Source organism: Diorhabda sublineata, chromosome 8 (assembly GCF_026230105.1).
Source record: "Diorhabda sublineata isolate icDioSubl1.1 chromosome 8, icDioSubl1.1, whole genome shotgun sequence".
Classification (NCBI taxonomy): Eukaryota; Metazoa; Arthropoda; class Insecta; order Coleoptera; family Chrysomelidae; genus Diorhabda; species Diorhabda sublineata.
The window spans coordinates 9,721,504-9,744,539 of record NC_079481.1 but is presented as its reverse complement, the minus strand read 5'-3'; the positions used below and the strand labels follow the sequence as shown (position 1 = coordinate 9,744,539).

Genomic DNA, 23,036 nt, shown 5'->3' with positions numbered 1-23,036 from the left:
ATTTTTTCCATTTACAAAGCTTTTTCTTAAAAACATCTAATAAAATAAATTATTTTTTACGAATTTTTTCACGTAAACGAAACACGTAAAATGAATACGTCCCAGAAGTCTGAGTTACCAAGAGATATTAAATTTATAACACGTTTTAAATACCCACGAGAATTTTATTATCAACGAATTCAACGCTTCAACGATAACCTTTAACTTTAACAACAAAAAAAAATATTTTTATCTGCGTATATATCAAATTCCTCCTCTTACTACCTATTTTTCATTATTTACTACGTTGTAACTTTCAAACTATAGTTGAAATTATATTTTTCTTGGTCTATAATAAATTATCAACTGAACTGTAAATCGTAGTAGCCGGTTGAACTCGAAGCGCTTTCTTTTCGTGGCCAACATTCGAACGCGAAAAATTGTTCACTGATTTCTTCGATGTACGTCCAATATAAGTGATTGGTGTCAAATATGCAAGTAAGCATCCTTTAAATATCAATTTTACATTTTTTCTTGTATAATATTATATATAATTGCATGTGACATGAACGAAACTTCGTTATATAAATAAATAAAAATGATGTAAAACGATTTGTGTGTGTGTGTTAAATCTAGAACGTACTAATCATTATTTTGAGTATTAAAGTCCATTCGTACATGCCTTAAAATCCATGCACTAAAGTCCTTTCATGGATACAGTGATGGAATTCGATCATTTTACCAAGTTAAGTGCGTTAAAGTCCATTCATATTTGTGTTAACGTCTAATAACACTTATAGTAACAAAATTTGATCATTTTGAGTATTAAAGTCCGTTCTTACGTGCTTTAAAATCTGTTTAAACATGTACTACAGTCTTTTCATTCATAAATTGAAGAAATTCGATCATTTTACCAAGTCAAGTGCGTTAAAGTCCATTCATATTTGTGTTAAAGTCTAATAACACTTATAGTAACAATATTTGATCATTTTGAGTATTAAAGTCCGTTCGTACGTGCTTTAAAATCTGTTTAAACATGTACTGAAGTCCAACAAGCGCCATCTATCACATAAAACTTCAAGATTGTAATGAAAATGTTAACGATGCTTCTTTTTTCATAGTTTTGGTTATTAGTATTTATTTTTTCAATAACATGGTATATAAGAAAAGAAAGAAAATGGATTTATATTATTTATAAAACGTGGAAACGTGATCTTAAGTAAGTAAAAATTATTTTTTTTTCTTTATTTCAAAAAAAAAATTTGTACTTCTACAACTTCGTCTAATATAAAAAGTCTGTATTATCATGAAAACAATTTGTTAATATTAAATGCATGTTTGTAAAAATTACTTGATAGTAGATATATATATAGAGCACGTCTAAATCATGAAAAAATTCATTATTTCAAATAAAATTAATGAAATAAGTCGGTTTTTATCCTAGTTTAAAAAAAATATGTTGACCTATTTTAATTTTTTCTATAATTACAAAATAATGAATTTTTTTTCATAATTTAACAACACCCTGTAGAACTAAATATTGAATAATATACTAACCATCATTTTATAAAGCTATACGCCCCCTATAAAAAAATCTACCCCAAAATAACGATCATTTAATTTGCAGTTTCACCACCACAAAATTTTCTTTATTAAAAAAAATACAGGACCGTCTGAAGTTAATTTTGAGTTAAAAAAAATCCTAAATTCGAATCATCACTATTTATCAGTTCTTTAATAACGACACAATCATAATTATATTTACGAGGGGTGTCTAAAAAGTTCGGTAAACACACTTTCTAAAACTATTAACAAAAATCTATTTGGATGATTTTATATAGCGATCAACATTATTTTGACGTCTAACTTTTTCTTTAAACATAACAGTCATTTAAAATTTATGTGGTATTTGTCTATAAAAAATTTATGACACTAAAACTTCTAGGTAAAATATTTAAAGCCTTACCTGGGCGCTGAAACTACCTCGTTGCTTAAACTCGATATTTATTCACAAAAGGACAACCCCGTATAGCTTCATACTATGATGGGTGGGTACTAGATGATACTAATTTCGATAAAAAAATTTCGAACATACAGGGTGAATCGTTATTTTAAATAGGAATTTCGAATTTATTTATACAAAATATTTTCAGGTTAATTATTATTGGTTTAAAAACTTTTTTTTGTATAATTCCTTTCGAGAGGAAACAGCAAACGGTGATTAAATTATTCAAGAAAACAGTCGAGAAAAATCCCGATAAAATCGCTTTTCATTTCGAAGATAAAGCTTGGACTTTCAAACAGGTTTAATATAATAATTATTTTTAATACAGTCTTTCATCGAGTTTTTTCAGGTAGATAACTTTTCTAATAAAATAGGAAATTATTTTTTATCTATTGGTTTTAAAAAAGGCGAAACTGTAGCACTTTTACTTGAAAACAGACCAGAATTCGTTGCAATTTGGTTAGGACTAGGAAAAATAGGGATCGTTACAGCCCTTATCAATACCAATTTACGAACGAAATCTTTGGAAAATTGTATTTCAATCGTAGAAGCTAAAGCGTTAATTTTCGGATCGGATTTCGTAAAAGGTGATTTGAATCAATCGAAAAAAAATTTTTTTTCACAAATTCGAATCTAATTTACCATTTTCTTCATACTTAAACACTCTTATAGCTGTCACTGATATCCATCGTAATTTGGAAGGCATTCGATTATTTCAATTCGATACTATCGATTCTCCAAATCAAGTACAGAACGCAATCGATTTGAAAAACGTTCTAACTGACTTTTCGAACGATTTAGATAACAGATTCTTACAAGGACAAAGTGTCAAGGATATTCTTTTATACGTTTATACGTCAGGAACGACAGGATTACCAAAAGCGGCTAAAATTACACATAGCAGGTAATATAATATTATAGTCCTTTCATACGTTCGAACTTGGGCTATAGTCTGTGCATACGTTTGTTTATACATATACTAAAGTCCTTTTATACACATTACAAATGATAAAATACCATCATTTTACCAAGTTAAGTGCGTTAAAGTCCATTCATACTTGTGTTAAAGTCTAAAAATACATATAGTAACAAAATTTGATCATTTTGAATATTAAAGTCCGTTCGTACGTGCTTTAAAATCTGTTTATACATGTACTAAAATCCTCTCATTCATAAATTGATGAAATTCGATCATTTTACTAAGTCAAGTGCGTTAAAGTCCATTCATACTTCTGTTAAAGTCTAATAATACATATAGTAACAAAATTTGATCATTTTGAATATTAAAGTCCGTGCGTACGTGCTTTAAAATCTGTTGATACATGTACTAAAATCCTCTCATTCATAAATTGATGAAATTCGATCATTTTACCAAGTCAAGTGCGTTAAAGTCCATTGATACTTCTGTTAAAGTCTAATAATACATATAGTAACAAAATTTGACCATTTTGAATATTAAAGTCCGTTCGTACGTGCTTTAAAATCTGTTTATACATGTACTAAAGTCTTTTCATTCATAAATTGATGAAATTCGTCATTTTACCAAGTTTAGTGCGTTAAAGTCCATTCATACTTGTGTTAAAGTCTAATAATACATATAGTAACAAAATTTGATCATTTTGAATATTAAAGTCCGTTCGTACGTGCTTTAAAATCTGTTTATACATGTACTAAAGTCTTTTCATTCATAAATTGATGAAATTCGATCATTTTACCAAGTCAAGTGCGTTAAAGTCCATTCATACTTGTGTTAAAGTCTAATAATACATATAGTAACAAAATTTGATCATTTTGAAAATTAAAGTCCGTTCGTACGTGCTTTAAAATCTGTTTATACATGTACTAAAATCCTCTCATTCATAAATTGATGAAATTCGATCATTTTACCAAGTTTAGTGCGTTAAAGTCCATTCATACTTGTGTTAAAGTCTAATAATACATATAGTAACAAAATTTGATCATTTTGAATATTAAAGTCCGTGCGTACGTGCTTTAAAATCTGTTTATACATGTACTAAAGTCTTTTCATTCATAAATTGATGAAATTCGATCATTTTAAGCATCACAGTACATTCATCTATGAGTTGAACTTATTTATACTTATAATAATAAAATTCGAGTATAATATTTAATAAATTCCGTTTATATGCGTAATAAAGTACATTTATACGTTTCATTAAAGTCCATTCATACATATAGTAACAAAATTTAATCATCTTATGTAATAAAGTCCTTTCATACTTGTGTTATAGTCCGTTCATACGTATAATATAGAAATTACGTACAAAATCTATAATTTAATATTTTTAGATTTATTTTTATGGCTTGTTCAATTTATAACGTGATGGAATTGACAGAAAACGACATTTTTTACAATCCTCTTCCGTTGTATCACTCGTCTGGGGGCGTAATGTCCTTGGGCTTGTGTTTAATCCTCGGTTTAACAATGGTAGTACGTAAAAAATTTTCCGCATCGAATTTTTGGAAGGACTGCATCAAATACAATTGTACGGTACGAATATTCTAAAAATTTTTTCAAGCTTTAAAAAAAAATCTTATTTCGAAATTTTTTCTATCCAGGCTAGTAATTACATAGGAGAAACTTGCAGATACGTTTTGGAAGCGCACAAAGGACAAAAAATACTCGATCATAAAGTGAAAAAAATGTACGGGAACGGTCTGAAAAAGGACATCTGGGAAAAATTTTTAAAAGCTTTCAATAATCCTCGCATGTACGAGGGATACGGATCCACCGAAGGCAACGTTAACATGAGTCAGTCGATTAATTTAATTTACGAGGGATATTTAATAATACGTTAAAATCTTTTAGTAAATCTCGAAGGTAAAATCGGAGCCGTAGGATTCATCCCTATTATCCTGAATCCGATATCGCCTATAATATTAATCAAATACGACGAAGAAACTTATGAACCAATCAGAGATCGAAATGGATTTTGTATTAAATGTAAAGACAACGAACCGGGGCTTCTGATTGGTCGTATCAACAAAAAACTTTCTACTTGTCGTTTCGAGGGCTACGCAAATCAAAAAGAAACGAACAAAAAAATTTTAACCAACGTTTTCAAAAACGGCGATAAATATTTTAATTCCGGAGATCTATTTACTAAAGACGAATATAATTATCTCTATTTTAAAGACAGAGTTGGTGATACTTACAGGTAAGTCGTCATCCTGGTTGTCCTGACATTGATAATCGTATGAATTTGTGAAATTATCGATTTATAGTCCCTGAAGACGGTAACTTGGTTATCGAAACGCGTATCAGACTGTGTGATTGGTATAAGTGATTAAAATAAGCAGTGCGTTCGATAAAAATGTAATAATAGTCCGGGAAAGTTAAGGAATCGTCATAAATATCGATCATTTCCCTAAATTTTCTATAGTCCAGTCAAATTAGTTTGAAAAAAGATCATTTTCGTATATACCTACTGTAAAAAATTATGTTTATAACTTTTGGTAGAATTGTTTTTTCTTATTTTACGAGAAAATGAATGCTTAGGTGTATAGTACAAGTTGTAGGTGATTACAAAACTACAGGTTATTCATTAAGTTTCGTACTACGTCTTTTCGATTAGTTTCCCTGATTTTTTCGAACACTTCCGTTATACAAATGCTTCTTTCTAACGTGAATAACCATGTATTTATCATTTAAGTTGTCTTCTTCTTTCTGGGTCCTTCATAATTGCATTCTTAACAAAACTACTGTCTTGTTCCAGAATTTTTCGCCTCTTTTTCACCCCTATTAGTTCAAAACTACGAAAAAATTAGTTAAAAACAAGATAATCGCGCGTTGCCTCAAACTTTAATTCATCTAATGATGCCTTGATCCTTAAAAAATGTTGATTATCATCATAGCAAGTCAGCGGTGATGCGAAACAGTTAGAGGACGTTTTATCACCTTCGGCTTCTTCCTGGATTTCATTTAGCAGGATGACTTGGAGCTATACGTATCAGGATTCGTTTCGCATGTTTATCAGGATTTTTAAATCTTCTATATGGCCAATAAATATGATAATATTATCTGTAGTAAGTATCCATAGGTTTTTTGATTCATTTAAGACTTCGCTGATTATTCGCTCAGGTTCTTTGTATCTGTTATAATTTTTTCATGCTTCCCTCGTATCAACAGCATTTATAAATAAACCTGATTGGTTCTGACGTAATTTGTGTATCAATTTTCGTCTGTTAAAATGCCTTGTTACGTTTGTTTGTATTTGAATAAGTAAATTCAAAATGACTTAGAATGAAAAGTTGATGGATTTTTCATTTTATTTTCAAGATGGAAAGGAGAAAATGTAGCTACAACAGAAGTAGAATGTATAGTTTCAGAAATCTTGGGTCCTAAAGATATAGTTGTCTATGGGGTCGAGGTAAGAAAATCCATATTTGGAATTCAATATTCCCACATTTTTGCAACTTCCTGTATATTTTTTATTAAATTTTCCATGAATCTTCTCCTTAACTTACCTTTTTCCCACTCTATACAAAAAAATTCCAAATATCTTCATTTTTTTTGAGATACCCGACCATGAAGGCAAAGCTGGTATGATCGGCATAGTGGATAATGATAATTCCGTGAATAGCAAAGTTTTAGCAGAAGGTTTGAAATCGCATTTACCAGGTTACGCCATACCGCTGTTTCTTAGAAAATTGTCTGCCATGCCTCTAACGACGACTTTCAAAATTCAAAAAAACCAATTACAGAAAGAGGGTTTTGATATTAATGTCGTACAAGATGCGATATACATATATGATAGTAAAGCCGTTGATTACGTGCCTATTGAAGAAGTTTACGACGATCTTATTAATGGGAAAATGAAGCTGTGAAAATATTATTTTTTTCGTATATTGTACATTGTAATATAAATATTGATAAACCTTTTTTATTTTTCAATTTTTTAAGCCTATCAAAACTACCCTCTAAACTTATTTTGAAACGTTCGTATTCGATATAAGGACTGAGATCGACTATATTAAATTATACTACAGTCGATTGTGTCCTACTTTTGAATGAATTAGTCATTTCGGGATGTAGATTTGATTATTTTATGAGATCTACTTCATTATAAGGAAGATTTTTATGTACAAGGTAAGTGATGTAAAAATAACAATATTAAACAATTTTTCCTCCAAGTTATCCAGCTGACTATAGAGCTGGTTCTCCTCTGCCTATTATTTACCAGGGAAATTACACTGACAGACAAAAAAACTTGTTAACTTAAATATGAAGCTGAATAACATCCTGTAGCGAAATGAACTCAACTAAATTAGAAATAACGATTTTTGTTCCAAATTATCGAGCTGACTGTAGAGCTGGTCCTCCTCTGCATTTTAATTACTAGGGAAATTACACTGGCAGACAAAAAAAACTTGTTTACTAAAATATAAAGTTGAATAACATCCTGTAGCGAAATGAAGTCAACTAAATTAGAAAAAAGGATTTTTGTTCCAAATTATCGAGCTGACTGTAGAGCTGGTCCTCCTCTGCATTTTAATTACTAGGGAAATTACACTGGCAGACAAAAAAAACTTGTTAACTTAAATATGAAGCTGAATAACATCCTGTAGCGAAATGAACTCAACTAAATTAGAAATAACGATTTTTGTTCCAAATTATCGAGCTGACTGTAGAGCTGGTCCTCCTCTGCATTTTAATTACTAGGGAAATTACACTGGCAGACAAAAAAAACTTGTTTACTAAAATATAAAGTTGAATAACATCCTGTAGCGAAATGAAGTCAACTAAATTAGAAAAAAGGATTTTTGTTCCAAATTATCGAGCTGACTGTAGAGCTGGTCCTCCTCTGCATTTTAATTACTAGGGAAATTACACTGGCAGACAAAAAAAACTTGGTTACTAAAATATAAAGTTGAATAACATCCTGTAGCGAAATGAACTCAACTAAATTAGAAAAAACGATTTTTGTTCCAAATTATCGAGCTGACTGTAGAGCTGGTCCTCCTCTGCCTTTTAATTACCAGGGAAATTACACTGGCAGACAAAAAAAACTTGTTTACTAAAATATAAAGTTGAATAACATCCTGTAGCGAAATGAAGTCAACTAAATTAGAAATAACGATTTTTGTTCCAAATTATCGAGCTGACTGTAGAGCTGATCCTCTTCTGCCTTTTAATTACCAGGGAAATTACACTGGCAGACAAAAAAAACTTGTTTACTTAAATATGAAGCTGAATGACATCCTGTAACGAAATGAAGTCATCTAAATTAGAAAAAACGATTTTTGTTCCAAATTATTTAGCTGACTGTAGAGATAGTCCTCCTCTGCCTTTTATTTACCAGGGAAATTACACTGGCAGACACAATAAGTGTCTCTACGTGTATAATAAAAACTAAAGAATAATTTTCAAAATATTTTAATTTAGAAAAAAAATTCTACAAAAGTATATATTAGAGCAAAAATAAACTGAAACTAATTATACCCTAAACTAACGGAAAATATATTTTTTTCAAATTATGTTGACTTCATTCGACAGTAAAATTCTTCTTGAAATATGCGGCCACGAAGCTATCACGAAAGATTCAATTTCGCATTCATTTTCTCCCCTTAAAATTCTGAAATAACCGTTTTCACCCCAATTCGTACCCCAACTATTAGCCACTTTCTGAAATTAAATATCAAAATTAAAATTTTCGTGTGTCTATATTAGTTTGTCTATGGAATTTTTTATAGAAGACTTACCCAGTATTTAATTGTTCCTCGATACGTATTCTCTTCACCCCAACCGACAATCCTCACAGAATGATAACCTTGCTTGTGATTTAAAGCCAAATCAGTATGCTTGTAAATCCCCCCGGTATAAACAAATAAATCATGGTAGACCTTGATGGTAGCTACGAACAAACACGCATAAATAAATTAATTACACCGGCCTTAAAATGTGTCATTTCGAATCGATCTTGGCACAAATATGTGAAAAAATATCAAAAGTTATAAATCATCAATTTGTTTTTAACTTACGTAAATTGAAAAAATCTAAAAAAATTACGGTATAACCTAAAAAATTATAAAGAATTTACTTTGGAATCATGAAAGTCAATTTTTTCTTTATCGTTCCTGACTGACATAATGTTTAAAATATTATTATTAAATACAAATAAGCGCATTGCTAAAAAATCGAGCTTTCACTGGTGGTCAAGTCCAACAAAAGAAACGCGAGAAAACGAAGTGTCTGGTTGAACAATTAGAAGAAGACCAGCCAGTTACTGACCCCAAATTAACTCCATACCGTCTAAGATTTGCCAGAATCAAAAAGCAGTTGGTGATTGCATGGTAACCAGAGGACTAGTCTACTGAAGACCTAGAACAAGACCCGCGCAGCATTTGCTAAAAGAAAACGTGTTTTAGAAGAAGTATATTGATGGTTTGAGCGAGCATTCAAAGAAACCAAGTGCCTGTCGGCGAAAGACGAAGAGGATCTTCGAATATTGAAGAGGAAGATCTTGAGATAGATACTGAAACTTATTAAACCCAATGGAGAATACCAAATGAATCAGGATATGAATAAAGGATCATATGGTGGTGATATTCATTACTGAATATCCAAAGGTTTAAATGGAAATATACGAAGAGATCTGAAAGATAACAGAGTGGAAACTCGTTGTATGTTATTTGCAGAAAAAACTTTAGTTTTTGCATGAATTTTTTATAAAAATTTCTGGAAAACTTTGATTTCTTCAAGATTTGTGAGTTATCCTTGGAAAGTGCAGGAAAAACTTTGATTTCGTCATGATTTGTAAGTTATTTATGAAAAGTGTAAGAAAAATTTACGATTTCGATAGGGTTTGTGAATTGTCCATGAAAATTGTATGAAAAATGCAAGAAAAACTTCGATTTCGTCGTGATTGGTTATTTGCAGGGAAAACTTTAGTTTTTACGTAAATTTTTCATAAAAATTTCCGGAAAAACTTTGATTTCTTCAAGATTTGTGAGTTATCCTTGGAAAGTGCAGGAAATTCCGTCATGATTTGTAAGTTGTTCATGAAAAGTGCAAAAAAAACTTACGATTTCGATAGGCTTTGTGAATTGTTCATGAAAATTGCATGAAAACTGCATGAAAAACTTCGATTTCGTCGTGATTGGTTATTTGCAGGGAAAACTTTAGTTTTTGCGTGAATTTTTTATAAAAATTTCTGGAAAAACTAATGATTTCGGTAATCTTCGTGAATTGTTCATGAAAATTTCAGTGAAACCTTTGATTTCGTTGTGTTTGCGAGTTTTTCATGAAAATTCCATGAAAAGTGCATGAAAAACTTCGATTTCGACTTGATTGGTTATTTGCAGGAAAAACTTTAATTTTTGTGCGAATTCTTTATCAAAATTGCAGGAAAAACTAATGATTTCGGTAATCTTCGTGAATTGTTCATGAAAATATCAGTGAAAACTATGATTTCGTTGTGTTTTTCATGAAAATTGCATAAAAACTGTGATTTTTTTGTGCTTTGTGAATTTTTCATAGGAAATGCAAGGAAAATTGATAATTTTGTAATGGTTCGTGAATTTTTTCATGAAAATTGCTAAGAAAACTGTTGATTTTTTCTTGCTTTGTGATTTTCTCATAGAAATTGCAAGAAAAACCAATAATTTAGTTGTTCTTTGTAAATGATTGTCATAAAAAATGCAGTAAAAACATCTAATTTCATCGTGATTGGTTAATTGCAGGAAAAACCTCAGTTATTGATTTTTTTTTGTAAAACAAACGGTTCATCAAAACTTTATTCCGAATGAAAAGTGGAAAAAAATGACTGGAGAACACGCACTAACACATTTTGAACTAAAAAATGAAAATTGGTGGAGTTTTTTTACTTATAAAAACTCACCTTGTACAGGTCCGGATTTGGTGATTTCGTACATGATATCCGTTTCATTTCCAAGCCTATAAGCCGGACCAACGGTATATCTTCCTCTTCTATCAGAATAAACTGGAGGTCTACAACCCGCAGCTTCCAAAGTCCCTCTTCTCTTAATGGTACATCTCTCATTTCTGGCTACATATGGAAAACAATCTTCATCCACAAGACTAAATAGAAGATGAGTTAGACCAGTTGGATATTTGCTAAATCGATGTGAAAGCTTCTACTTACCCATAAGCTTTAGTGAAAGACCACGCTCTATCTAAATGACCTCCGCTACAACTCTGTTGACCTTGAGTATCGCAAGATATCAAATTTTGAGCGCTGAGCTGAACCGCTTCCTTACCTTTCGAAACAATCCCATACCTTTTTAATACATATATAAATATCATAACGAAAATTTATTAAAATGTTTTGTTTTACCTATCGGAAGCTACTGCAGCAGTTGAAATAGCCCACGAGGATCCGCACCATCCCTGGTCTTGTATACCAGTGATCAAACCAGGCCAGACCAGATTCGAATCGAATTCTCTAGGTAGAGAATTCGGATCGTAGATCCTCTGAACTGGGTTCATGGTCATAACGAAACGTTGTGGTGGAAGCGTCCCTAGTCTGTCGATTGATATATTCCAAATTAGATTTTTTTCCATTAAAACACAACGATGAAACTGTTAATTACATTATTTTTTTGGTCCTACCTGTATTGAACGCCTTCGTCTAAAGTGTGACCCCAAAATTGGGAATAATTCGTAGCGGTCCATCCGAAGTTTTCCGGATCTCTGTTGATCGTTTCAATTATATTAGAATCTATGATACAGACGTTTTGTTCGCACATCAAATCACCGCGTTCGCAAACACTGAAATTATGTAAAAAAAATGGGAAAAACTTCGATTAATGGAATGCAGTTAATAAATCTCACCATTTATTACAATTATCTTGAACAGTATCGTTTTGACGAAGGGCTCTATCTTGGTATTTGCAACTGGTTAACGGGGGCGGTGCTGGTTCGGGGAACGGTATACCTCTACAATGAGACCAATAGTCCGGGCAACAATCGTTTACTCTTGTGGAATTGCAGAATTCATCGCAGTAACATAAAGTTCCTGAAACAAATTTCTATTAAAGGGCTCATTGTCTTCATTTATTCGTTGATCTGTATGTTGTCTTGATGAAACTTGTAGAAACTGTAGATGCTATTTCATGGAAATAAGAAGAAATTACGGTTTTAACGTGCTTTGTGTGTTTTTTCAGGAAAACAGCTGAAAAAAACTGATTTTTTGGTGCTTTGTGAATTTTTCCATGGAATTTGTGTTATGTGACTTTTTCATGGAAATTGCATGAAAACTGTGATTTTTTTGGTGCTTCGTGAATTTTTTCATGGAAATGGCTGAAAACAAATATAATTTCGTTGTGCTATGTGACTTTTTCATGGAAATTGCATGAAAAACTGATTTTTTGGTGCTTTGTGAATTTTTCCATGGAAATTGCATGAAAACTGAGATTTTTTTGGTGCTTTGTGGATTTTTCCATGGAAATTATAGGAAAAAATCTTATTTCATTGTGAATGTTTCATGGTGATTGCTACTTGAGATTTTAACGTATTTTGTGAGTTTTCAAGAAAATTGCATAAAAAACTTATGATTTTGTTGTGTTTTTTGAATGCATGAAAAACTGTAATTTTTTGGTGCTTTATGAACTTTTTCATGATGGATATTGTAGGATTCACTTAGGATTTCAATGTGCTTTGAGAGTTTTTTCAGGAAAACTGCAGGAGAATTAATTATTTATTTGAAAAGTGCAGGAAAAACTTTGTTTTCATCGTGATTTGTAAGTTATTTATGAAAAGTGTAATAAAAATTGACGATTTCCATAGGGTTTGGGAATTGTCCACGAAAACTCTATGAGAAGTGCAAGAAAAACTTCGATTTCGTCGTGATTGGTTATTTGCAGGGAAAACTTTAGTTTTTGCGTAAATTTTTTATAAAAATTTCCGGAAAAACTTTGATTTCTTCAAGATTTGTGAGTTATCCTTGGATAGTGCAGGAAAACTTTGATTTCGTCATGATTTGTAAATTATTCATGAAAATTGCAGAGAAAACTTCGATTTCGTCGAGGTTTATAAATTTCTCATGCAGTAAATTGTAGGAAAAACTTTTATGCCATTCTGAAAAAAAAATTATTAAAAATGCAGAGGAAAATGTTGATTTCGTCGTTATTTGAAAATTGTTCATGGAAATGGCAGGAAAACCCACAATCCTTTTATTTATCCATATTTTCACCATATGCAATTTTCTTCAGTGTAAATTTTCCATAAAAATTGCAGGGAAATTTGATGATTTCGTGAATTTTCTCATAGAAATTTCGTAAAAACTCATTATTTCGATAACGTTTATGATTGTTTCGTGAATATTGCACGGAAAACTGACAAATTTATTAGATTGTGTGAATTTTCTATGAAAATTGTACGAAAAACTTTGATCCGATTGTACTTTGCACCGTAAGTCAATCCAAAATCGATTTTGACATTATAAAAATTCGTTTTATGTGAATTTTCCATAAAACTGACAGTGAAAAATTGTGATTTTCATTTACCTATGATCGGTACCGAGCACGAATCTCTTCTACTTGAGCAGCATCCAATATTTTCGCAGTACGGTCCGCGAAGATCAGCGAAATCGTCATCTCTTAGAGAATTTCCAAGTATAAGTATCGGCATGCTGGTTAAAAGGCAGCCCAGCAACAACTTCGAAATCATCTGAAACGAAACGGCATAATTTTCAAAAAAATAAAAATTACAAACTGGTTTTCGAAAAGCCCAAATGCGACAATGGTACCAGAAGACGAGATTTACATTGAATAAAAATATCGAAGAAATTGAATACATAAATTTTCGAAACGTCGCTTGCATCCTTAATTTTGATTTCTTTATAATATTTGCGCATAAGTTAGGGATGATGTCATCCAATATTAGCATCATTAATATTCTGTGAGATCTTTTACTTTATATGTACTTGAATTAAACATAAATGAAATCATTTTTAAAATCGTATATTATCATCATCGTCGTTCTTTTTGTAATTAAATTAACACCATGATTTTATGCGACCCTGACTATGATAAGAAACTTTGGTACAAAACAAAAAATTATTATTCGTTCCAAAATCGATTTTCTTTAAATCAAAAAAGATGGAAAAATTGTGATTTTCGTAAATTTTTTCATAGAAATTTCGAGGAAAACTGATGCCGCCGTGCTGTGTCAGTATTTCATGAAAATTTGAAACATTCAAATTTCATATTACCTTGTTTTCATCATGAAAATTACAAAGAAAACTTATGATTGCGTTGTGCTTGGTAAATTTTCCTTGAAAACTTGTATTTTGTTGTGATTTGTGTGTTTTTGCATGAAAATTACAAGAAAAACTTCGTTTTCGTTGTGATTTGTGTGTTTTTCATGAAAATTGCAAAAAAACTTCGTTTTCGTTGTGATTTGTGTGTTTTTCATGAAAATTGCAAGAAAAACTTCGTTTTCGTTGTGATTTGTGTGTTTTTCATGAAAATTGCAAGAAAAACTTCGTTTTCGTTGTGATTTGTGTGTTTTTCATGAAAATTGCATGATTTCGTTTTATTTTGTGTGTTTTTCATGAAAATTGCAGGACTTCGTTGTGATTTGTGTATTTTTTTCATGAAAATGATAAGAAAAACTTCGGTTTCGTTGTGTTTTGTGTGTTTTTCATGAAAATTGCAAATAAACTTCGTTTTCGTTGTGATTTGTGTGTTTTTCATGAAAATTGCAAAAAAACTTCGTTTTCGTTGTGATTTGTGTGTTTTTCATGAAAATTGCAAAAAAACTTCGTTTTCGTTGTGATTTGTGTGTTTTTCATGAAAATTGCAAGAAAAACTTCGGTTTCGTTGTGTTTTGTGTGTTTTTCATGAAAATTGCACGATTTTGTTGTGATTTGTGTGTTTTTCATGAAAATTGCACAATTTTGTTGTGATTTGTGTGTTTTTCATGAAAATTACTAGAAAAACATCGTTTTCGTTGTGATTTGTGTGTTTTTCATGAAAATTGCACGATTTTGTTGTGATTTGTGTGTTTTTCATGAAAATTGCACGATTTCGTTTTATTTTGTGTGTTTTTCATGAAAATTGCACGACTTCGTTGTGATTTGTGTATTTTTTTCTTGAAAATGATAAGAAAAACTTCGGTTTCGTTGTGTTTTGTGTGTTTTTCATGAAAATTGCAAAAAAACTTTGTTTTTGTTGTAATTTGTGTGTTTTTCATGAAAATGATAAGAAAAACTTCGGTTTCGTTGTGTTTTGTGTGTTTTTCATGAAAATTGCAAAAAAACTTTGTTTTTGTTGTAATTTGTGTGTTTTTCATGAAAATTGCAAAAAAACTTCGTTTTCGTTGTGATTTGTGTGATTTTCATGAAAATTGCAAAAAACTTCGTTTTCGTTGTGATGTGTGTGTTTTTCATGAAAATTGCAAGAAAAACTTCGGTTTCGTTGTGTTTTGTGTGTTTTTCATGAAAATTGCACGATTTTGTTGTGATTTGTGTGTTTTTCATGAAAATTGCACGATTTTGTTGTGATTTGTGTGTTTTTCATGAAAATTACTAGAAAAACTTGGATGTTGTGCTTTGTGTGTTTTTCATGAAAATTACAAGAAAAACTTAGATTTCGTTGTTTTGTGAATTTTTCCCTAAAATTTGATAGGAAAATCGTGATTTAGTATGATTTATGGATTTATCATTAAAATTTCAGAAGAAACTGATTATTTCGTTGTGATTTATTAGTTTCTTTATGAAAACTAAAGAGAAAATTTATGATTTCGTTGTGATTCGTGAATTTTTTCATGAAAATTGGATGTAAAACTCATGCTTTCCTTATGATTATGAATTTTTCCATGAAAAAAAGGGAAAAACCCATTATTATGCTGTGCTTTGTCAATTTTCTTATTAAAATTGCAGGGAAATTCTGTAATTTCATTGTTATTCGTAAATTTTATCATAATTGCAGGAAAAATTCATAATTTTGCTGCGCTTTGTAAATTTTTCTATGAAATTTGTATGGTAAATAATAATGCCGTTCTGATTTATGAGCTTTTTCAATAAAAATACAAGAAACATTCACGATTTAGTTCTGCTTTGTTAGTTTTTCATGAAAATTAAAGAGAAAATTTATTATTTCATTATGATTCATAAATTTTTTTCATGGAAACTACAGGAAAAATTCCGATTTCCTCATGTTTTGTGAATTTTTTCATGAAATATACAGGGAAAAACATGATTTGCGAGTTTTTACATGAAAATCATGACAAAAACTCATGATTTCGTTATGTTTTGTTAGTTTTTTAATAAAAATTGTAGAGCAAACTTCGATTTCGTCAAGATTTGTACATTTTTTATAAGAATTCAAAAAAAAAATCTTATTTCATTGCAAATCGTTTCAAAATTGATTTTCCCCATATAAAATTTTGTTTACTGCAAATTTTTCATGAAAATAGCCGAGAGGAATTGTGATTTTCTTTCCTACACTCAATTTTTCATTCAAATTTCATAATATAAATCTAAAGTTATTATAAATTACAGTAAATTACGTACATTAATTTTATCAAATTCTAGTCGAGCAACACAAAAATGAGAAAAAAAAAAGCAAATACTTATTATAAATGAACTAAACCGTCGTTTGGGACAACCTGTTTATTAATTACAACAATAACCTCGGCTGTTTGTTGAAATATAAATAAATTATATTAATTTCCATGTAATCGGCACAAAGTTCGAAGAAAACGTATCGAAATACTATAAATATTCAAAGTTTTTTTATTTTTTTTTTCAAAAATATTTGTCGTGTTATTTAGACGAATACCATGACATAATCCCATTTCGCATTTAAAGGCCATTAATGGATAAAATAAGAAAAAAACATGCTAATGAATAAACGATCATTTACATAACTTAGTTAAAAGCATCAACTTATTTGTTTTTTTATGTGATAAAATTTTTTTAGAAGGATCTTGTATTTGTATATATTATATTTTTTATATTTCCAATAATTCAGTAAAATATGCTATGAAAATTCAATTCCCATTTGACTGAAAATCAATGTAAATGGCTATAAAGCAAGAGAAAATTATTGAAAATGTGGAAAGTCGTTTTTATAGCTGAAAAATAATCTGAATTATGAAAACTTGATGAAAAATAGTATAAAATTGTTGATAAATGATGCAAAACGGCTGAAAGATTTACTTGAATCACTTAAAAACAGAAAAAAATTATCAAAATCGTTGAAAACTAATAGATAATGGCTGAAAAACATAAAAACATGATTAAAATTATCATAAAATAGCCGAAAATTGCTGAAACTATGAAAAGAAATATCTAAAAATGATTTTTGTACGTCAAAAACATAATAAAATGATTTCATCTGAAGAAAACAATAGAGAATGGCTGAAAATATGAAAAAGGATTACAAAAAATGATTGAAAATGTGGAAAGAGTCGTTTTTGTAGCTGAAAAATGATAAGAATTATCAAAACATAACGAAAAATAGAATAAAATTGTTGATAAACGATACAAAACGGCCGAAAGAATCACTTAAATCACTTAAAAACAGAAAAAAATGATCAAAATCGTTGAAAACTAAAAGATAATGGCTGAAAATATGGAAACAAATCACTTTGGTGGCTGAAAAACAAAAAAAAATAAATGATTCCATCTGAGGGAAACACTCGAAAATGACTGAAAACCTGAAAAATAATTACAAAAAATTGCAAAAACGACATTTGTAAAATGAAAAACTAAAGATAATCAATTAAACTCTAAAAAAACCAAAGGAAAAGGGCTGAATGACTCTAAAATTATTTAAAGTATAAAAAACACTATAAAATGGGTAAAATGAGATAAAGATTCACAAAAATACCTTTTATAGAAAAAAAATCAAAGGGAAATCACTCAAAATGTGAAAAAACCAATAGAAAAGAGCTAAATGTCACTAAAAGTAATTTTTTTGCTCAAAAACTTATGGGAAAATGATTTAAAGTATAAAAAACACTAAAAAATGGCTAAAATGAGATAAAGATTCACAAAAATACCTTTTATGGAATAAAAAACAAAGGGAAATGACTCAAAATGTCTAAAAACAAAGGGAAATCACTCAAAATGTGAAAAAAACCAAAAGAAAAGGGTTAAATGTCACTAGAAATAATTTTTTCGGTCGCAAAATTATGGGAAAATTATTTAAAGTATAAAAAACACTAAAAAACGGCTAAAATGAGATAAAGATTCACAAAAATACATTTTATGGGATAAAAAACAATCACTCAAAATGTGAAAAAACCAAAGAAAAAGGGCTAAATGTCACTAAAAATAACTTATGTGATCCAAAAAATATTGAAAAATGATTTAAAGTATAATAAACACTAGAAAATGTCTAAAAAAATCACAAAAATATTTTTTATGGGATATAAAACTAAAGGAAATCAATTTGAAATGAAGAAAAAGCAGATTGACTGAAATTTTATAAAACATCATTAAAAATAACTAACTCAAAAAATGATCAAAAAACGTAAAAAAATAAGTAAAACAGTAGAAAATGTATACAAATCTAATACACCCGAAATCGAAAAATAGCTTTGGCGAAATAAAATGTAATAATTTCTAACGAGGTGGTAACAGCCGTATATATAACAACAACAAATGCTGGTTTAATATTTTTAAAAATATCTAAAAATTTATTTCAATCACTAATTTCCTCAAACCATAAGATTGTAGTCTGTCCAAGTTAAGTTTCATCTCCATTAATGTCTTCTAAAAATATATAAAGTCGAGATTTTAATTTAAAACATTTCATTTGAAAGACACGCTAACCATTTGCTTTGTTTGCATATAATCCATAATTAAAAATTCAAATAAAAAATCTATTAGAAATTTAAATGAAGTTCTTTCAATTGTACATTCACGATATCAACTGACCTTGTGACAAATTTGTATTTCCACTTTATACGTTCTCAAAATACGAAAAACATACAGGGAATTGATTCTTGGTTTGACTTGATCAAATGCTCTGGTCACATAGATGGATAATCCCAGTAGACTGTTTTTCTTTGCTTGTTTACAATGATGGAGTTTTCTCTGGACTGACGATAAGCCAAGACACTTCATTGTCATTATCGACCTTATTTCTGTTCTACAGGAAAATAAGGATTTTAAATCGATAAAATCTAGAAATTCTTAATAGCTCCAAACATTTTATGAATCGTAGTCTTTCTTTCATTCATCCCTTTACTGTAATTGCTGTTCAAAGACTTTCTTGGAAATGGTTTCATCATTAAATCGATTGAACGAATCGCATGAACATCTAAAGACGTTGGACTTAGTAGATAATGCAGATTCTGTTGCATAGAGGACTAAACCTCTTCTGGGACGTCCTATATATACGTACAAACATGGAAGAATACCATTTTGTTATTTTTGACACACAATTTTCACTTTTCCGTTAAAATTTCGTTGTATCAGGACTCTCTTTGAGGCGTTGTAGCTTTACCAAACATCTAAAGACGTTGGACTTAGAAGATAATGCAGATTCTGTTGCACAGAGGACAAAATCTCTATCCACATTCTCTCCAAGTGTAAAACACCAAGAAACTCCAGAGCTGGGAGTTTGTGGAATAGAAAACGAAGATCTTTTGCATCTAAAGTCATCCCACATTCTAAATTGGGCTTCTCAACATCGCAGCAAGAAAAGGGGATCGAATAGATCCTTTGGGACGTCCTATATACACGTACAAACATGGAAGAATACCATTTTGTTATTTTTGACACACAAGTTTCACTTTTCCGTTAAAATTTCGTTGTATCAGAACTCTTTTTGAGCCTTGTAGCCTTACCAAACATCTAAAGACATTGGACTTAGAAGATAATGCAGATTCTGTTGCACAGAGGACAAAATCTCTATCCACTTTCTCTCCAAGTGTAAAACACCAAGAAACTCCAGAGCTGGGAGTTTGTGGAATAGAAAACGAAGATCTTTTGCATCTAAAATCATCCCACATTCTAAATTGGGCTTCTCAACATCGCAGCAAGAAAAGGGGATCCAATAGATCCTTTTGGACGTCCTATATATACGTACAAACATGGAAAAATACCATTTTGTTATTTTTGACACACAAGTTTCACTTTTCCGTTAAAATTTCGTTGTATCAGAACTCTTTTTGAGGCGTTGTAGCCTTACCAAACATCTAAAGACGTTGAACTTAGCAGATAATGCAAATTCTGTTGCACAGAGGACAAAACCTCTATCCACATTCTCTCCAAGTGTAAAACACCAAGAAACTCCAGAGCTGGAAGTGTGTGGAATAGAAAACGAAGATCTTTTGCATCTAAAGTCATCCCACATTCTAAATTGGGCTTCTCAACATCGCAGCAAGAAAAGGGGATCGAATAGATCCTTTGGGACGTCCTATATACACGTACAAACATGGAAGAATACCATTTTGTTATTTTTGACACACAATTTTCACTTTTCCGTTAAAATTTCGTTGTATCAGGACTCTCTTTGAGGCGTTGTAGCTTTACCAAACATCTAAAGACGTTGGACTTAGAAGATAATGCAGATTCTGTTGCACAGAGGACAAAATCTCTATCCACTTTCTCTCCAAGTGTAAAACACCAAGAAACTCCAGAGCTGGGAGTTTGTGGAATAGAAAACGAAGATCTTTTGCATCTAAAATCATCCCACATTCTAAATTGGGCTTCTCAACATCGCAGCAAGAAAAGGGGATCCAATAGATCCTTTTGGACGTCCTATATATACGTACAAACATGGAAAAATACCATTTTGTTATTTTTGACACACAAGTTTCACTTTTCCGTTAAAATTTCGTTGTATCAGAACTCTTTTTGAGGCGTTGTAGCCTTACCAAACATCTAAAGACGTTGAACTTAGCAGATAATGCAAATTCTGTTGCACAGAGGACAAAACCTCTATCCACATTCTCTCCAAGTGTAAAACACCAAGAAACTCCAGAGCTGGAAGTGTGTGGAATAGAAAACGAAGATCTTTTGCATCTAAAGTCATCCCACATTCTAAATTGGGCTTCTCAACATCGCAGCAAGAAAAGGGGATTCAATAGATCCTTTGAGACGTCCTATATATAAATAAATACATGACAGAAAGGTTTTTTTCGGAAATCTATGTTATAGAGCATAAAAAATCGAAATCTACAATTTTTTTGCTTAAGAAATTTTACGAGGGAGCATTAAAAATTGATTTCGATTTTTCTGTTATCGATTTTTTTTAAACTACGGGATGTTTAATAAATTTTCAGTGAACGTTTTTGGTCTTAATATATCTTTTTATGCCCCACCCGTATCAAATTATTGTAAATGTCGGTAAATCGCATGAAATTTTAATTGGGAAAAAGTCACTTTTTAAGACTATGCGCTTTAAAATTGATTTTTAAATCATTTTTTTTCTAAATTCAAATATGTATTAAAAATGAAGACAATGAATTAAAATTTTCCAAATTCCTTCAAAAATTATTGATAAAACCTTCATGAATAGCAATTGTTTTTTCAAAAAATTACCAAATTTTTAATTTAATATTTAAAAAATTTTAAAAATTTCTATAAACGAATATAAATTTTTCAATTAATAATTAATTATTGCTTAAAAATTATTTTAAAACAAAGTTTTTTTCAATAATAATTGAAAACAAAACAATATCTTGATAAGATTTGATTGAATATTGAAATTACCTTTCCGTTTTTCGAATCACCACTCGTATCACCGACCACTGCGTTGTGCTTTGAAACACAGTTTGATGGCAAACTAACTAAGACGTGATGCCTACTCTTCACTATGCCACTAGCCCAACTTATATCTCTTTATCTTTTTATTGAAAACCGATGATCAAGGTCGCACACAGTTTATTTTTCAGGGATTAAAGGGTTCAATTTCATAATATTTTCACCGAATTTGAAAGTTATTTTAAAAGAAAATATTTCATAAATCTCTATTAACGTTTAATCGAATTATATACAGAATACAACTGGTTAAATTTAAGTTTAAGTTTAAATGTTGGTATTCGCAAAAGTATTTAGGAACATTAAGGGCCGGTTACACTGTCAGTTTTGCCGTCAGTACGAAAATACAAACTAAAAATTGTCCTATAGATACCAGAAATCTTGTAATTGGTTTTTACATATGAAAGGATTTTGAATTACGAAGGTTTTACAACAATTTTCCAAAATAAACTTAAAAATTTCAGGATTTGTCAATATAACTCTCTTCAAAAAGGTATTGAACTAAAATCTGACCCCCTATGCAAATTCAAACTCTACATTACGATTCTGGCATTCGTAAAAGTATTTAGAAATATTAAGGGCCGGTTACACTGTCAGTTTTGCCGTCAGTACGAACATACAAACTAGATATTGTCCTATAGATACCAAAAATTTTGTAGTTGCTTTTTACATATAAAAGGATTTTGAGTTACGAGGGTTTTACAACAATTTTCCAAACTCAATTTAAAAATTTCGAGATTTATCAATATAATTATCTTCACAAAGGTATTGAACCAAAATCCGACCCTCTATGCAAATTTAAACGTTACATTACGATTCTGGCATTCGTTAAACTATTTAGGAACATTAAGGGCCGGTTACACTGTCAGTTTTGCCGTCAGTACGAAAATACAAACTAAATATTGTCCTGCAGACACCAGAACTGTTGTAGCTGCTTTTTACATATAAAAGGATTTTGAGTTACGAGGGTTTTACAACAATTTTCCAAACTCAATTTAAAAATTTTGAGATTTATCAATATAATTATCTTCACAAAGGTATTGAACCAAAATCTGATCCCCTAAGAGAAAAATCATCCCTTGTGGATTATCATTGGATTAAATACGATCCATTGGGATTAGAATGTGCATCGTAATATCAGAAATATCCGTGAGATGTCGATAGTGACAAAAAAACAAACTTGGAGGGGGTTGAATCAGATTTTCTTCAGATCAGTTTTGCTGCAATTAGATATTTCACAATAACTTAAAAATTTATTCATCAAAATATGTTATGTTCCATCAAGGTTATTCTTTTGTGGTTATTCATTCTTCTCGTTGTTCTATTTTCGTTTTTTCCATTTCCTTTTC

General features: G+C 30.3%; 2 protein-coding genes across 2 annotated transcripts; one reads left to right on the top strand and one right to left on the bottom strand.

Moving 5' to 3' along the window:
* Positions 1 to 229: 229 nt before the first annotated feature.
* LOC130447756 (long-chain fatty acid transport protein 1-like) lies at positions 230 to 6,889 on the top strand. Its single transcript, XM_056784740.1, has 10 exons — positions 230 to 477; positions 1,101 to 1,198; positions 2,133 to 2,283; positions 2,334 to 2,571; positions 2,657 to 2,888; positions 4,295 to 4,496; positions 4,565 to 4,757; positions 4,815 to 5,163; positions 6,285 to 6,375; positions 6,524 to 6,889. The coding sequence occupies exons 1-10, from the start codon at positions 472 to 474 to the stop codon at positions 6,830 to 6,832; spliced, it is 1,869 nt and encodes a 622-aa protein (XP_056640718.1). The 5' UTR covers positions 230 to 471; the 3' UTR covers positions 6,833 to 6,889.
* Positions 6,890 to 8,365: 1,476 nt separating this feature from the next.
* On the bottom strand, positions 8,366 to 21,762 carry LOC130447757 (tubulointerstitial nephritis antigen-like). Its single transcript, XM_056784742.1, has 9 exons — positions 21,640 to 21,762; positions 13,472 to 13,634; positions 11,799 to 11,982; positions 11,577 to 11,735; positions 11,302 to 11,490; positions 11,110 to 11,244; positions 10,846 to 11,045; positions 8,708 to 8,859; positions 8,366 to 8,630 (listed from the first exon to the last, which is right to left on the bottom strand). Exons 2-9 carry the CDS (start codon positions 13,632 to 13,634, stop codon positions 8,475 to 8,477), a joined length of 1,338 nt encoding a protein of 445 aa, XP_056640720.1. The 5' UTR covers positions 21,640 to 21,762; the 3' UTR covers positions 8,366 to 8,474.
* Between the last annotated feature and the right edge of the window lie 1,274 nt (positions 21,763 to 23,036).

What these genes read in the sequence shown, in the direction of transcription:
- LOC130447756 (XM_056784740.1), top strand. An exon ending in AGAGTTGGTGATACTTACAG is followed by an intron (nt 5,164 to 6,284) that starts GTAAGTCGTCAT and finishes TTTATTTTCAAG; the next exon opens with ATGGAAAGGAGAAAATGTAG. An exon ending in TAGTTGTCTATGGGGTCGAG is followed by an intron (nt 6,376 to 6,523) that starts GTAAGAAAATCC and finishes ATTTTTTTTGAG; the next exon opens with ATACCCGACCATGAAGGCAA.
- LOC130447757 (XM_056784742.1), bottom strand. Translation starts at nt 13,634, where the DNA reads ATGATTTCGAAGTTGTTGCTGGGCTGCCTTTTAACCAGCATGCCGATA. An exon ending in GCTGCAGTAGCTTCCGATAG is followed by an intron (nt 11,245 to 11,301) that starts GTAAAACAAAAC and finishes TGTATTAAAAAG; the next exon opens with GTATGGGATTGTTTCGAAAG. An exon ending in CAAATCCGGACCTGTACAAG is followed by an intron (nt 8,860 to 10,845) that starts GTGAGTTTTTAT and finishes GTTTGTTCGTAG; the next exon opens with CTACCATCAAGGTCTACCAT.